Raw genomic sequence first — 16753 nt, 5'->3', positions numbered from 1 at the left:
CACATCATGAGGATTCTATGTGTCAGGCTAAGAATTTTCCATGTTATCTTCCAGGCCAGGGGATTCTGAATAGTTTCATCCCCTCTCTTTATCAAAAATGATTATAATAACTTGTAAATTACTTTCTCTGTCATTATAGTCATGCACTTTAAAGCATACACTATAAAACATACATGGGATACTGATTATAAAAGATAATGATGAAATAAATAATACTTTTACACATGTTGCTCCACTCACCTGTGTCGACAGGTACGTGCGGTCAAGGACGAAGCACGACGTTGACATGCGCATCGGAATCCACTCGGGCTCCGTGCTGTGTGGTGTGCTGGGCCTGCGGAAGTGGCAGTTTGATGTCTGGTCTTGGGATGTGGACATTGCAAACAAACTTGAATCTGGAGGAATCCCCGGGTAAGCCGAAGCAAAGCCCTCTTCTTTCCTAACCTGTGTCATTTGCTCACTTTGTGACAGTGGGTTTCCTGTGTGCAGAATTCAAAGGTGTAGATCCAAGAAGCAATTATTTTGGAGGAGACAGAACACTAAAATATCATTCAAATGTTGGCCCCAAAAGCCTCATGACATTGATCACAGGCAATGAGGATGGTAAGACAGTACTCGGGTGTTCAGGACCCAGCTCTGAAAGCATCCCTTTTCAGACTTGACATCACATTGCACCCAGCAGAGGAGCATTTTAAAAATATTGTTGTCCAGACCCCGTACCAGTTCATGCTTTCAAGAATCTAGCTTTGAGCTTGATCTGAGAAAGGGGCCTGGGACATCTATTTCATGGAAGGTCAAATGGCTTTTTTATTCTCCCAGGTCAACACTGAGCTCCTGTGTATTAACTAAATTTATCATGGGAGTATTTTGTAATTAGCACATTTCTCAAGAGAACTCGGAACATCTTTCACATGCTTTTAGTTTTAATATAGGCATATCTAGGAGATTTTGCAGATTTGGTTCCAGACCACTACAATGAAGCAAATATCACACAAATTTCATGGTTTCCTGGTGCATATAAAAGTTATGTTACACTATACCGTAGTCTGTTAAGAGTGTAATAGCATCATGTCTAAAATATATATACAGACCTTAATTAAAAAAAACTTTATTGCTAAAAAATGCTAACCATCATCTGTGCCTTCAGCAAGTTGTAATCTTTTTGCAACAGTAACATCAAAAATCATCGACCACAGATCACCATAACAAATATAATTATAATGAAAAAGTTTTGAAATGTTTCGAGAACTAGCGAAACATGACACAGAGACATGAAGTGAGCAAATGCTGTAGGAGAAATGGCGCTGCTAGATCTGCTCAACTCAGGGTTGCCACAAACCTTCAATTTGTTAAAAAGAAAAACATCTGTGAATGGCAAAAAGGGGCAAACAATAAAACGAAACATGTCTGTAGCTTACCTCACCTTTGAAATCAGTGACCATCGCCAAGGATACTTATCTGGAAAATGTGCAGAATGTGCCTTAAATGATCAGAAATGCACTGTTTGTAGTTTCGGTTTCTTTATATGTCCTTTACAGTGAATTCTTCTCTGTGTAAGCAAGAACTTATCAGGATGGGTAAGAAAGGTGACCAGGGGAAGTAGAGATAATATTAAAAAAAAATTAGTGTTTCCTTGGATATACTGTTTCTAGAATCACAGAAGCCAAGTCAAGTCTTAAGTATCTACCTTATTCATTCATTCATTTGAGACAGCAGTGAAGTCAGCCTAGGGAAATGACTGGGAGCGGAATCAGTGGGTAGGAAATTGCCATGTGGGCAGCATGGGGTGAGCATTGTAGGCAGGGACAATGGCTTTTTCTGAGTTTGGTAGGCACCTTGCAGTTGAAGAAATGCCAATTACTTGACTAGCTGGAGAGAGCATAGGGTACTATAAGGGAGGGGTGTCAAGAAATGAGCCTTGAAGTAGCAGGGTGCAGAGGGTGGAGAACTTAGAGACCTTGTTCAGAACCTAGACTCTATCCTAGGAGCCTTGAGAAGGCATGAAATAAACAACAGAAATAAGGTATTGACATTTTTGAAAAAATTCTTAATAATTTAAGCATTTGCTTTTATAGCATATACAGTGTACCAGCCACTGTTTTGACTACTTCACACAAATCCATTTTTGTGGGTGAGAAAACAAACCCATAGAAAGGTTAGGTAACTTGCCCAGGCTCTCTCAGCTAGCAAGCGGTAGTAGAGCTAGGGTTTCAATCTGAAAAGTCCATGCTTGACCACCAGGTTAGTCTACCCAGAGCAATGAGTAGTCTGGCTGAGTTACATAGTTATGAAAATAGAAAAACTCTTGCCTGGAAGGATTCACCATGGGAAGTCCCCACGATTCAAATCTGATTTTAAGGCCCTTGATGTCATCTGTTGTTTTGCTAAAAAGAGAACTTGAGTGTTGAGCTCTGATGGCGGGTAATGTGAATCTCTTACCTTGTGAGTGAGCCAGCCGGCTGCCAGCCTACACGTGTCCACAGCTTTGATCTTATCTGCTTCCCATACGTGCGTTGCAGGAGAAATTGCATCTTACAGTGGTCTCCCTGAAGGACCCTCCTTGTAGCCCTGCAGACTAAAAAGACCTCCCTTTGTTCTAAAGATGATTATAGACAAGGTGAAGAAACAAGACACAAATATGTGAAAACTGAAATGATAGGAAAAGTTCCAAGACACTGAGAACTACTGTTGCATGGAAATCTGGACAATAATTACCGCTAAGGTTCAGAAACATTTATGGAGCTTACTTTTCCAAAATAATCAACATGACTGAAAAATCACTGATTCTTAAAAGTTGCTGGGCTCAGGCTGATAGTCCTAAGAAAAGCCAAGGAAGTGCTTAAGTGTGGCTTAATGGAGCCGCAATTCACCAGAGGCTGCAGCGTCAACTGGGGTGACGTTGGTGATAGACACCCTCCCTGCTCGTGGGTTGATGCTTACACTTCTGTTTTCTTTTATGATCTCTGCTTTTTCAGGGGAACAGATACTGCCCTTGAGGGCATGTCCTCACAGCACCCACCTGCAGCCCTGATGTTGGGTGTGCACAGGACCAAAAACGGCAATGGACTTTGCAAGCCACGTCAAGTGTGTAACAACCTATGCTTTGTCCACACAGGAGGATTCACATTTCCAAAGCCACCCTGGACTGCCTCAACGGGGACTATAATGTGGAAGAGGGCCATGGAAAAGAGAGGAATGAATTCCTGAGGAAGCACAACATAGAGACCTATTTAATTAAGCAGCCTGAGGACAGTCTACTGTCTTTGCCCGAAGACATTGTCAAGGAGTCTGTGAGCTCCTCAGACAGGAGAAACAGTGGGGCAACGTTCACAGAAGGATCCTGGAGCCCCGAACTGCCCTTCGATAACATAGTGGGGAAACAGAACGTAAGTCCTGGCTTCCTTCTTCTGGTTAGCCACGAATGCATGTGCCAGTGAACCTCCAACCCAGAGATGCCTCAGAGAAAACCAACTCGTCTTTAACCTTTTCTCTTGAGCACTGTAATTGCAAATGATCAAACGTATCTCCTCAGGACAGAATTAACCTGGGTATGCCGTCTAAGGAAAAGTCCAAAACTGTCAGAGGGCTCCCAATACCCTCTCTCTTTTCCTTTTTTTGACGTAGCTAAAAATTGTGAAGCTCAGTTATAATTTTACCAAAAATAATTACTCATGTTGGAAAAGATAAACCTCATGCTATTAAACTAGCAGCAAAAGCGGAAGTTCAAGGCCACAAGAATGCCATTTTTCAGGTAATTGGCCAGCTGAGAGTACTGATTTGCCCTCTGAAGTTTAAAACCAGAGGACACTGTTGATTTGGAGATGTAAAAGCTGCCCCCAGGGAGGTCAGGGTGAAGGCGTTCAGGAGGAGCAAGCAATTTCAAAGCCACTCACATAATGCTATTCTTACATAGTTTGGATTTGCATCTTCTGTGAGGAATAGGGCAGTGAAGTCAGTACATAAGGTGTAAATTATTAATAATCAAATTGTTTTTAATTATATCTTCAAATACTAGAATCATGCTAAACCCAGTGAGATGCTCTGATGACAAGAGGCACCAGAGAACTGAGGCTGATGAAGGGAGAACCTCAGTGGATTCAGAGGTGCTCCCTTCCCCAGATGCTTGTTCAAGGCACGGGCAATATCACCTGCTCTGACATGGGTTTTCCCTTTAGTCCTTTAGGCCAAGCATGTATAGTTGAACTCATGTAATTTGTATGGCTTCAGTGTACTTTTTTAAAGAAACAAACAAACAAACAGACAAAAAGACTTGTAAACAGATTCTTCTAAGCCAAAGAAAAGCTGAGGGTACTATGAAGTAACCAGACCCAACTGATAGCATCTGGAGCTTTGTGAAGACATATATGAGTTAATTGTTTTAATCCATGGACCTGAACATTTCTCATTAGCTTATCGTTTATATTATATTAACTTGTGAAAAAAAATCTGTCTGCTTAAAGACGTTTAAAGTGGAAAAGGTTAAAGGACTGAAAGTCCTGCCTCTTTCTTCTGCATTTGAAGGATGGATGGGGCACCCTGAGGCCAGGTTAAGCTCGGTCTCCCTTCCAGCTCTGTATGAGGGAGCGATGGATGAATGCATGGACCAGGCTCCACTGGGCAGAAGCGCAGGGTGAACCCAGCCCGCATGCCTCACAGGAGTCTACCCTTAGGCCTTCTCTGTTCTTTTGTGAGTGTTTGCTTTCCCCCAGAATTATCACGCCCACACGAGTCATCACTGATTTCGATGCCTACCTCCTTCCATCCCTGAATTGATGTGCATGGTACAATTTGCTATTACACAGAAGCACAGTGTTACACACTTCCTGGAGTAGGCGCGTGCCCAGTGGAAGGTGCCCTAGATTTCTTCTGCCTGTTGTTAGCTTGAGCCTGAATGCTGGTTATTTAAAGAAAATGCATGCCTCACTCTGAACACCTCAGCAACTCTGCATACAGTTGTCTCTCTTGGTTTTTTTTGGCCTTCGTTTTCTTTTTGGTCTTTCTTTTTGAAAAACTCTGTCCATTTGAGCTGATTGTGGGAATGGGGATAATTCTCAACTGTTCTAATCTCAGTGTACCTATCCTTGCTACTAAGAATTGAGGACCCAGAAGAGAGGTAGAGATGCTTGGTTTTATCTCATGATTGATTGATCTAGTAAAATTATGTAGGAACACTTGAAATATTTCTCTGGTGATTTCCTAAAGATATTTACTGATGTCATCAAACAGCTATTATAAATGATGTCATTATTAGTCAAAGATTATTATTCTTGGTGTTTAACCATACTGTATATTTCTTACAATGCCTGAGTTTTGCCTGTATTCAACCCATCTGTGACATCTTTAACATGAATAATCTCAACTCATTTTGATATCTTCAGACTTTAGAGCCAATGAATGTATGCTGATATTCGTAAATAACCAAGTGGCACTAATAACATTTTGGAAATGATCAAGTCAATTAAATGGTCACAAGCACGCAGAGTTTGCACTTATGCTTAGCTCTGGAAGTCAGTGAGCCATGTGTGCAATTCAGAGACATAATTTGTGCCTGGAAGAGATCGAGACCGGTCTGGCTGAGCCGGTGCTCTGCCAAAACACCCAGTCAGTACTGCAGAAAGGTCAGACCAGCTGAGTGTTTGCATAACACAGATAAAACATATTAATGCTTCACTGGGGGGTTTCTAGCTAAATTGGCCAGATGTTTTGGCTTCTACTGATTCGTGAACTGTGCTCTGAGATATTTTTAATGACATCGGCATGCCATGCCATAATCTGACCTGTATAGACAGCAGATGTTCAGATAATTACATGGTCATGTATTCATTCATTCAATAAAGATTAATTGAGCATATATTACATGCCAACTACTGCTAGTAATAAAAGAGCAGGAGGGATAGAGGAAAGAAACTTTTTAGAGAAATTCAGCCATTAGTTTATATACTTCATGAAGCCAGGAATTGTATCTGTTTTCCCCACCACTATTCAGTCCACAGTGCTTAATAAATAACAAGACTTGCTTACAGTTTGCTGAAAGAATGAATGAATTAAATGATAGGTATGGGTGGTAAAGGAGAGGACCCAGTCAAGTTTGACCACTAGGTTTTTTGCTTTGGTGATTGGGTGGATGGTAGGACTGCCCACTGAAATAAGCAATACTGGAATGAAAGGAGAGTGGGTGAGAAACTCCAAGAACTTAGTTGAGGACACGTTAAGCTTGGATCCAGGGAGAAATATCCAAAAGGCTATTGAACCCACATTTCTGAAGCTCAGGCATAAAAGAATTGTGCAAGGGACGTGAGTCGCAGGCACCAGAATTTGAGTGCTGGAGCCATGAGAGTGAAAGAGATCATTATAAGGAACATGTAAAGTAAAATAATGAGAAGGCACAGGACAGACCTCAGGAAGACCGATGGAGGTGAAAGAGAGTCAGGATCCCATGACAGAGGCAGAGAGGGAGCAGTCAAAGTGATCAGAAGAGGATCAGGGGATGTGGTGCCATGGAAGCCTACAGAGCAGAACATTCTGAGAAGGACAGGGTAATCAACAATGTCAATTGTAGCCAAGAGGCCCAGTAAGATGAAGACTGAAAACTGTCACCTGGAATTGGATTGGAAAACGTCATTGTCAAGAGGCAGGTGTGATGCAGTGGTGAAGTCAGAAGCCAAATTGTCCCAGTTGACATAGGAGAGCTCTGGATTTCCAAGAAAATCTCCAACTCCATCCAGTCCCCTCTCCACTACCCATTTCAGGAACCTGTCAGTGGTTTGGAGGAGCAGGAGAAGTCACTTAGCATTATTTCTGGCTCCCATGTGAGTCTTCCAGTCCCTGTTTACGCCTGAAGGTAACTCTTGGTTTTGATGTGATGCATCTTCCCTGCCCTTATATCTGTGTCCAGGGTTAAAATTTTTGGTTTAACCCAGTTTGGGCACTGGTATCCAGGTTGCTCTTGGATACCCTGAGCACTTCTGCTTTGCATCCCTGACTGCTGACATGGGCAGGTGTTCCGCCCACAGATTTTGTGTCCTGGCTCCTTGATCCCTGGCCCAAGTTACCCGTGAGTCTTCCTATGTTCTGAGCCTAGGAATGGGATGAAAGTAAGAAAACTATAAAGCAAGAAGTTTATGATCACAAATGGACAACTGAAATGTAAGGTGACAAAAGTAGAAGGAGGTAGTTGAAGTACACCAAAAGTGAACATTTTGACCTGGGGGAGGATGTCCAGAAATTTCAAGGCTAAATTGTTGAATGAGTCATCAACATGGTCATCGAATCTCTCAGAATAAAGACAAAATTTGAGATGAAAATGAAAACTTAAGAAAAGGGCCTTATATTACAGATCACATTTTTTCCTTTCTGGTTGCATGTTATAATGCAAATCTATTTGTAGGCTTGAGCTCTTGTTCAGTCAATTATTTAGAAGTCTTTAATAGTCTAGATGCTGAGGATCCAGTAATGAGAAGACAGACTTGGTCGCTGTCCTCCATGAGCTTACATTTTAAGGGAGTAGAGAATACAGACAATTAACCAAAATGCCTAAGTGCTGAGAAGGAAATATAGGTGGATATGTGACTGGGGAGCAGATAGAATTACTGCAGTTAAGATCATCAAGAGACCTCTTAAAGTTTGACCTGAGTGCTGAAAAGACCTTGAGTTTTAATAACCAGGAAAAGAGCACTGTAGACAGAGGAAACAGCTAGTGCAAAGGCCCTGAGGTGGGAAAAAGTTTGGTGTATTGAAAGAAGAGCAAAAATGCCCAAATGGCTGGAGCATAGTGAGTAGGGAAGAAAAGAATACAAGATGAAGTTAAAGGAGATGGAAGTCAATCCTGCAAACCTGGTTGACTTTGGATTTTATTCTAAGGGAAGTGATAGAAAGATTGTAAGCTGGCCAGTGACGTGATCTGATTTAGACTTTTAAGAGACCACTGTAGCTGCCTGTGGAGAATGAATCGTAGGGGGCAAGAATGGACGCATCAGAAAACCAGCATCTTTACTGATGATTTACAAGTGGCTACCAAAGGGTGAAGCTTTTATGTCACTATAAAATGTATTGTATGTGGATGTGAATCATTTTAACTTGATTTTTATGACAAGTGATATGCCAAGAGAGGTGGAGCCACTCTTTTAGAAGGAAACCCCCTTTCAGAGCCTGGGTTATGCCCCTCATATATTGAGAAATCATTACCATTGTCCATCCATCCCTTTCACGCTTATCATAGCATCAGAACCTAGACATCTTTCTATTACTCCTCCAGATCTTTTAAAAGAGTCACCCGGGGAAAAGTACACAATTGGTACTTCCATGGTATATATTAGTTGTATCTCCATGTAGACTGACTTTGGTTATTATTGTTATCATGAAGTTCATATGTGCACCATGAAGGTTGAAAACATAAGTGGAATTTCCGTAGAGACATATCCCAGAGATATTGTGGGTTCAATTCTGTACCACAACTATAAAGCAAATATCACAATAAACCAAATTTTTTGGTTTCCCAGTGCATATAAAAGTTATGTTTACACTCTACTGTAGTCTATTAAATATGCAATAGTAGCATGTCTTTTAAAAGTACATACCTCCATTTAAAAACACTTTATTGCCAAAACTTGCTAACCATCGTCTGAGCCTTCAGTGAGTCCTAGTAGTAACAGAAGATCACTGATCGGCATAACAGCAAAACAATGTAAGTATAATGAAAATGTTTGGAATATTGTGAGAATTACCAAAATGTGACATAGAGACACCAAGTGAGCAAATACTGTTTTAAAAAATGGCACCAGAAGACTTGCTTAATGCGAGGTTGCCACAGACCTTCAATTTGTAAAAACTGCAGTACCTGCAAAGCACAATAAAGTGTAAGTGCAATAAGATGAGGCACGCCCGTGTTCCACACAACAGGACAGAGAGCAGATGTGCTTCATTGCCAGGAATGTGGATAAATATCCCTGGCATCACTAATGCTGATAGAGAGAGAGACTGCGGAAGGTACCATGCTAGGAGCATTTCTCACGTTCTTTGTCTCACATCAGCCTTACTGGGGAAGTGTGATGTGCCTGTTTTACAAGTGACAAAATAGTGATTTGATAGATCAGTTAATTCCCTGAAGGGCATAGAATGAGTGAACAACAGAGCTGGAATTAGAACCCAGTTATGTCTGGCTCCAAAAACCACACACTTTCCATTTCTCCTTTGTGTCCTTGAAGGTATGCGCTGGGTTTCTACCTTCTCCCTGGTTTCCTGGTCAGTCAGTCTTAAAAGGGTGTGTGTGTGTGTGGTGTGTGTGTGTGTATTCACTTTGTGAAGATGGGTCACTTTCTCAGCAGGGATATTTCAAAATTTTCTGTGGAAGCTTCAGAAAATGACCATATTTCCTTCCAGGCAGTCATATCATGCCAGCTAACATCTTATTCCCTGAGCATCCCAATGAGATCATTGTTTGCCTGGAAAGGACTAAGCTGGGCAGCCTCTCGTGTCTACTTGGTAATAAAACAAACATCCATTTGGTTTAGTCCCCTTAGACTGGAGAATGTTGACACCAGAGGAAAAGGAAATATGTAGGGAGCCAGGCTGGTGGTGGCGGAAAGTAGGGTATAAGAGCATGCTTATGTGACAATGTTTTCATCAGTCTCGGCTGGGACTTCTCTTAGATCCTGTTTTCTGTATCCATTGGAATAAGAAGAATTCTCCTCTGATCACCTTGCTGATGAAAACCTTCATGCTGACCTGATGCTGAAGGCTCAAGTTTCCTCATAGTAAACTTAGTCCTACAGGCATGAGTCTTGTGATCTGGGAGCAAATCTCTGCAGGACCCAAAATTGTCCCATAGGATTGTGGCAAGGGCCAGAATAGAGACTCAGGAGAGCTGAGTTACAGCCCTGATCGCTCCACTAACTACCACAAGGACTTGGGCGACCACGTCTCCCCTCCAAGCCTCAGGGATCTCATCTCCACAGCAGCAGAACTGGGTTGTATATTCCTCCACTTCCTTTCGGCTCCAACATTGCCCCATTCCATTTCTCAGCCTCAGACACATGCTGGGAGTCTGTGGCCACACTGGTGAGTTACCTACAGTTCAGAATCCTGCCACCCAAAGCCCAGAGAACAAATAATTCATTGCGAAGTAATGAGAACACACACTGTTTACAGTCACCCTAGTGTAGGCTGGCAGTTTAGCATAACTGTCATCCTCATGAACTGTCTTAAAACATTAATACCAAATCAAGAGCAAGAGTTAAAGCAAAAGAAAAAAAATTATTGGGGTAAATCTAACTGGGGAACGGAATTTGCTCTTTCTCTCAGCATTCTGGATAATAGCGCTTTGATTATATGCAGGTGAAAAGGCAAGCATCGTTACAAACGTCATCACACTTTGCGTCTTTCAGGGCCCTGCTTTCTACATGATCATTATGCTTTCCTGCGGAGAAATGCTGACCCCTAGGCTCTGGTTTCTTTCCTTCTGTTTCTGCCCCTAAAGCATGGGAGGCAAACTAAGTGGCTTGCTCCTTTTTTGTGCATACAAATGCCCAAAAGACCAAGCACTCTCTAAATTCAAACTTCTTTTGTTTTTATCATTTGACTTGGGCAAGTCATCCTTGAACCCCCAGGATGCTCATTTGTTTCCTCATTCATTCAGCCACTGGTCATTCAACGACTTACTGAGCAAGTACAGTTTGCCAGGCGCTGGGCTGAGTGCTGGGGAGAGAACAGTGAAGAAGGAGTGCAAGCTGCCAGGGAGCTCACAGTGCAGTGGCGCCACTAACAGTCAACAGGCTCAGTGTGGGCACTGCTATCATTATGGCAGGACTGAATAGCCATCCCAGGTAATCAGGGAAGACCTTCCCAAAGAAGTGAGTTTTAAGCCGAGCTCTACAGACCAGCAGGAGTTAAGCCAAGGACGAGGGCACAAGACCCCAGGAGGAGGGAGACGGCAAGGCCACCATCTCAGCCTGAGTTTCTGCTCCTCAAACCCCAAGCACATGCTTCTCTTTCCCCACAGAGAGCTCCCACTGAAATTTCTTCCCCTAAAAATGCCTGAAATACTGGGTGTCGGTCTTGAAGAGGAAGGTGTGTTTTCAGAGTTTACTGCTTCTGTGTGAAGCTGCTGGATATCAAATGGTTCCTGTTCAGTCTTAGTTTACAGGAAAACACAGGCAAACTTTTCTCCATAGGTAATTTCTTTTTAACTATTTTAACATCAGATTAAGTTTTGACGTTCACTGGTTGGGACATTTGCAGGCTTTTTGAGTAGAAGACGTGAAGGGCTCTGGACATTTCCCTGAAGTAAATCTGCACTCTTCCAGTAACACAGTCTTTTCGGACAACAAAACTCCCCAGGCTGTTCTTAGCCTTGACTCCGAAAATATCAGCTGAGTTCAGCCAGGAAGAGACATTAGAGAGGGGTCTGGTTTTCACTCTCTTCAGAAAGGCAAATGGAATTGAAGCCTTCCAGAGAGCGTTGAGTGGATTAAGTAGGCAATCTGATCCATTAGCTTTGACTCATCATCCTCCCTTTCGCTGAAGTTCCAAAGGTAGACTAAGGTGGAAAAGATAACAGTAGAGATGAGTTTGTGGCTCACTTAGAACTGCAGGTCTGGAGATGCATTTAAGTTGGCAGGTGCACAAGATGCAGCCTCTGGTCACCCCGTGACTGACAACTGGCTGAAGCTTTTCTAAACAAACTAGTTGCACTCTTCTTTCACCAGGGATTGACTAGTTGTTTGGGGAGCCATAAAATTGTGGCCTGAGGAGCTGGAATCGATGAATGCATGATATTTTAAATATCTGAAGATAGATAGGAAGAGAAAGAGCAAAAATCTGGATAATTTTTTTCTGACTCATTTCCTCTAACTGAAAGAATAGGACTGAGATTTAAGTTTTATTAATCTTGGTGTCAGTTTTGCTACAACTAAGCTAAGATTTGTCATTGTGAAATTTCTTCTTTAAGCTACATCAGGATTTTCCCATCTTTTCTCCATCAAGGATACCTTTTATTGTCTTGACCTGGTGCAATTCATATGTATGAAGGTTTTTCTTCCCCAAAGAAAATTGCATTTGGTGTGAATGAATTTGTATTTCCCTTTTTAAAAGTGAGTTGGCACATGTGTCATGACCCACCGTTGCTATTGCTCTGAACAAGGAAGTGAAGGTGGCATCACTCTAAGGTGATTCAGTTCCAGCCCAGAGCAAAGACTCTTGACATTTTTGTTGTACTGAAAAGGAGTTACAGTCTTAATTCCTTGGGTATTAATGGAACGTTTTGAAAGGCCCTCACACATATCACTCCTCTACTCTAATTTGGAGTAGAATTCTCCAAACTACTATTGTGAATTTTGGGTTGTGAACCACTGGATTCCAGTGTTTCTTTCCCACTCTATGACTTTTACATCTCCTTTAGTCCCCTAAGGGATATCTTCACACCATGAGATGATAAGGGCTTTGTATACGTCACATGCGGTAGCATCCACTCAAGAGTCCATGTCTTGGATTACTTAGACACAGGACTGTTCTTAAGTGATAAACTCAGAAGCAAACATTGGGAATAATGATAGCCAAGAGCTAAATTAGTTAGATGATTCCAATAGAAAAACGTGTGGTAGAGAAAGTTAGACTAAGAGGAAGTAGAAGCTACCTGACTGGTTTCTTCTTTCCCCGGCTGTGTCCCCATCACTGAGGACGAGCAAGAGAGGCTGGATTCTTGAAGGTCAGGTCAGTTGGAGCCAAATTCAGGAAGTCCTCAATCACTAAACATAATTACTAAATTTTATAATGAGACTTATAGACTTACAAAACCAAACAGGAGCAGTTTATGAGCAACTCATGATGTAATACTTATGTCACGGTCTTAAACGAAAAGAGCTACTTCAGATCTTAAAAAAAAAAGATAAAAGTTAGGTAATTCTTATATTTCAGTTTTCTCCAAATTCCTGTTCAGTAAACAAAGACACGCATATAAACATGTGCACGCGTGCAAACGCACATGCACGCGCACACACACACACATATTTTATTTTCCCCATGGCATTGACATTTCTGGAAAATTTACAATCTTTGATGGTCACAAAATGACTGAGTAACTTAGGTCCTGATACATGTTTGTTTATTCATTTCCTGAGCTGAAATTATCCCACTGCCAAGCCAATCCATTAGCCAACCCAGAAGGTCACTTGGTCAACAGCATAGCGGTCACCTCTCCAGCCACAGCCTATTTTGGCCCAGCCATTCAGTGCTTCGAGTACTCTGATTCACACCTATCCTTTGATCCCATCAGCGTGTCAGCCTCTCTCTCCCCCAACCCATGAGTCACGTCCAGAGCAGGAATCCTGCCTCCTCCCTCCCTATGCTCACCCCACCCCTCTGCCCCCCTCCACCCAACCCTGCGATGAGGTCATTACTGGGATGTGAGTACCTCTTTCACACATCACTACGGATGCGATCTTTTAAAAGCTACAAATTCAGTTGGCAGCTTGCCTCAAAGCATGTAATTTCAAAGTGGCCACGTCGAAATGGATGTGTCAAGTTCTGTTTCAGCCAATTCTGCAGAAGGTTAAGAACTATTTTTGATTAAAAATGATCCAAGGGTGTAATGACTGAATCACATCTCCAAACCAAGATTAGCATCTTTCTGAGGAATTCAAAAGATAAAATCAGAGTAAGGAATCCTGAATTAGCTAACAGGGAATTGGTCAAACAGAGCCAGACAAGCTTCTAGCAGGACAGAATCAGTGTCAGACACCACCTGCTTTGGGGTAACTTGGCTCTGACGTCCTTCGGCCAGAGCTTGGGGACAAGATCTGGAATGTGGGCGATTCCCTCTGTGGGCTCTGAGTTCCCTCATTTTGAGAACTCTGCCCAGTCACCTGGAATTATGATCGGCCTGGAAGCTCAAACACAGCTGACCGTTTGTCCACACGCCATCCAAAGAGAACCAAAACCAGAATGTCTGTGCCCAGAGCCTGGACCCACCAGTGGGATGTACTGAAGCAAAGAACAAGGCATTTAATGTCAGAGGAAGTACACTAGGAAGGGAGCCTAGCACATCTGGGACCTAAAACCCCAAAATAAATAAACTGTCTTAATAATCCACCTTATCAGTATTAGTCAGAAGGTCAAGAGTGAGTTTGTGGGGTTCAAATCCGTAGCAAACTAGTAAATGCTTACTGTGGGATCTGCCAGAAGCAGCGGTTCCTCCCCGTCATTGTCTTGCTCTCTTAATCATAGACAGGTTGAAATTTCAGACCACAAAGTGACAAAGGGTTTTACACATCCTCTACTCCCTGTCGAATGCAACATCCAGGAAATACTTGCAAACCTCCAGCTCTGCCCAAAGGTGAGAAGCAATGATTGTCCAAACAGCCTGGGCCCCAGACTGACACTGTGGGCCCCTGACTGAGGATCAGGAATCAGGCTGCAGAAGGGCGCTGGAACCCTGCAGCCGGCTGGCTGGAAACTTTGGGACTCTATTTCAGCAAACAGAGTGGGCCCTTGTTACTTTGTCTCCTGGAGCAGAAACGATGTGCTGATGATGAAAATTGCTTAAACCTCTTCCCATCATGGTGTCCCTTAAACCTCCTCCCACAGTAAGAGCTCATTAAACATTCTTTTGCTTTGTTTGGAAAGCAGATTATAGTGACATAAACACCTAGAAAGGAAAAGAGAAAGTAAACAGCACCCCTCTCTGCAAAGCCATCAGACTACAATCTGGATGTGATGTTCCGTTATCTCAGTACAGACAGGGAAGTCATGACAATCTCGACTGACACGCCTTGCTTAGGGAAGAATCGTCAATTCACCAGCACCTCCATCCTTATAAGAAAAAGCTGTTATGCGGCCGATTCTGGGAAGCCCCGTGTGTATTTTCCCAGAGGCCCCGCCAAGTCGCTTTTCACACAAAAAAAAACACTTAGAAACTTCTTACCAGAAAAACATTACATGTACATCCAAGGAAACCTCTGCTCCCCTATCCCTAGATTTGAGGGAAAAAATAATTGTGCCACTTTCAAACACAGCAGGCATCCTTCCTGAGGCCCCAAACGCAAATCATTGCAGGCCAGAGCACCTCAAAACTTTCCCAAGTGAACATTCTTAAAAAGAATTTTAAAATAGCTTCTTTAAAAGAATAGGAGGCGCCTTTCCCTTCTGGGGGTTGGTTGGGGGTTTAATAAACAGTAGAGAAAAAAAAATCGCTCTAATGTGTACACCTGGGAACTCTTATTCAGGCTTAGTGTTTGTTCCTGGCAATTTCTCCTCACATGAGCCTATAGTTGTAAGACACAAGAAGTAGGTTAGGGACTGAAAGGTAAGATCTCTGCCTTTTCCACAGCCCAAGCCCTGCAGGCCACAGTCTTGAAATGCAGCCACCGAGGCCTCCAAGGGAGGCACAGGGCAATGCTGCCACTGAGGCGATGGGAGGATGGTCCAGGAGTGGGCTGAGGAAGCCAGAGGCCCTGCCTGGTTCTGAGAGCAGGCTCCAGCCTGAGACGGGGAACAAGCAGAGTCTTGGGACAGGATAAGCCATCTCAGAGTAAGGAGGTGTAAGGGGGCCCCTGCGAGGCCCTGAGCCTGCTGGACTGGGCGTCCTCTCTGGGTCCTCCCCAAATCAGCAGCGAGCTGGCCCACAGTGCGGGATCTCAGTCACAGCTACCTGCGGCTAGAGCTCGAGGCTTCCACGTCCATCTCCCAGAGGAGCTAAAAGATCGAGCCCTTTCACTGGGGGACCTCCACCTTCTGCTTTATGCTGGTTCACGGGAAACATCCAGGCTGATATTCACCCAGGCACGGGTCCCAGAAAAGCCTGCAGGCTAGTGCTCTCCCATCTGCGACCCGTGGTGCCCTAGCAGCCGGCAATGGGAGGCAGGAACGGGGAAGGCGGTTCTCTGGATTCCAGAAACCTGAATTAAACCTCATACTGACAAGCATCAGAAGGCTGCCTTTCGAGGCTCTTGCTCTTGGCTGGAATTCTCTTCAACTGCTGTGGTAATGCCTTCTCTCTCCTGCTGATCAAAAACTAGGCGTTTGATTGAATAGTAATAAACACAATTTGGCAAACAGAATCTTTCCAAATTTGGAGTCTATTTGGGGGAGAACAGGAAAAAATAACAGGACTTTTGGTAACAAGAGGTTGAAAACAATGCCCTAGGAATATTCTTACACAGCCATTCAACCCTTCATTCATCATTCAGTCATTCATTCCACAGGTACTTATTAAGCACCTACCAAATATGCCAGATGCTGGAGATTTAGTTATGGATAAAACACCGTGCCTGGCCCTCAAGGAGACTGGAGCCCGGAGGAACAGGCAAACACACAATAAGGCAATTACATCAGAGTAACTGCTGTGCTAAGGCTAAATGCAGTCTCCGCAGAGGCTTCCTGGACAAGGCGATGTCTGAGTTGGTTTTTAAAGAAATAGTAGGACGTGCAACCTAGCTGCACACGTTCAAATGCATTAGCTGTAACAGACTGAGTAACTGTTTGATAGGTCTTATTGCGGCAGGTGCCTAGGCCCCAGCACAAGGTCAGATGTCATTTGCATTGAGTCTGATTCTGGAGTGTGGTATAATCAGGGCGTGGACAAACTAGAAAGCGTTGTGCCATATGTGGAAACCATGTCACCTGTGGAATGATGGGGAAATTGAAACCATTAGCCTGTGGAAGGAAACTCTGGACTTTAGAAGGTGGCCACATGAAGGGAGGTAAATAGATCCTATTCAGAGATCAGAAACAGATCCACTGGGTAGGACTTGTGAACAAAACC

At 43.2% G+C, this 16753-nt stretch overlaps 1 protein-coding gene across 1 annotated transcript in view; it reads left to right on the top strand.

The window, feature by feature from the left end:
• The window catches only part of ADCY8 (adenylate cyclase 8), a 196475-nt gene that overhangs the window by 99424 nt on the left and 80298 nt on the right, over positions 1–16753 (top strand). Inside the window, exons 6-7 of the mRNA XM_031690382.2 lie at positions 253–411; positions 3116–3386. Of these exons, the coding sequence (XP_031546242.1) occupies positions 253–411; positions 3116–3386 (430 nt within the window). The remainder of the gene's footprint in view (positions 1–252; positions 412–3115; positions 3387–16753) is intronic.

The sequence above is a fragment of the Vicugna pacos genome, chromosome 25, assembly GCF_048564905.1.
Source record: "Vicugna pacos chromosome 25, VicPac4, whole genome shotgun sequence".
NCBI classification, from domain to species: Eukaryota; Metazoa; Chordata; class Mammalia; order Artiodactyla; family Camelidae; genus Vicugna; species Vicugna pacos.
The sequence above is the reverse complement of the archived record's forward strand: the minus strand, read 5'-3'. Positions and strand labels throughout refer to the sequence as shown.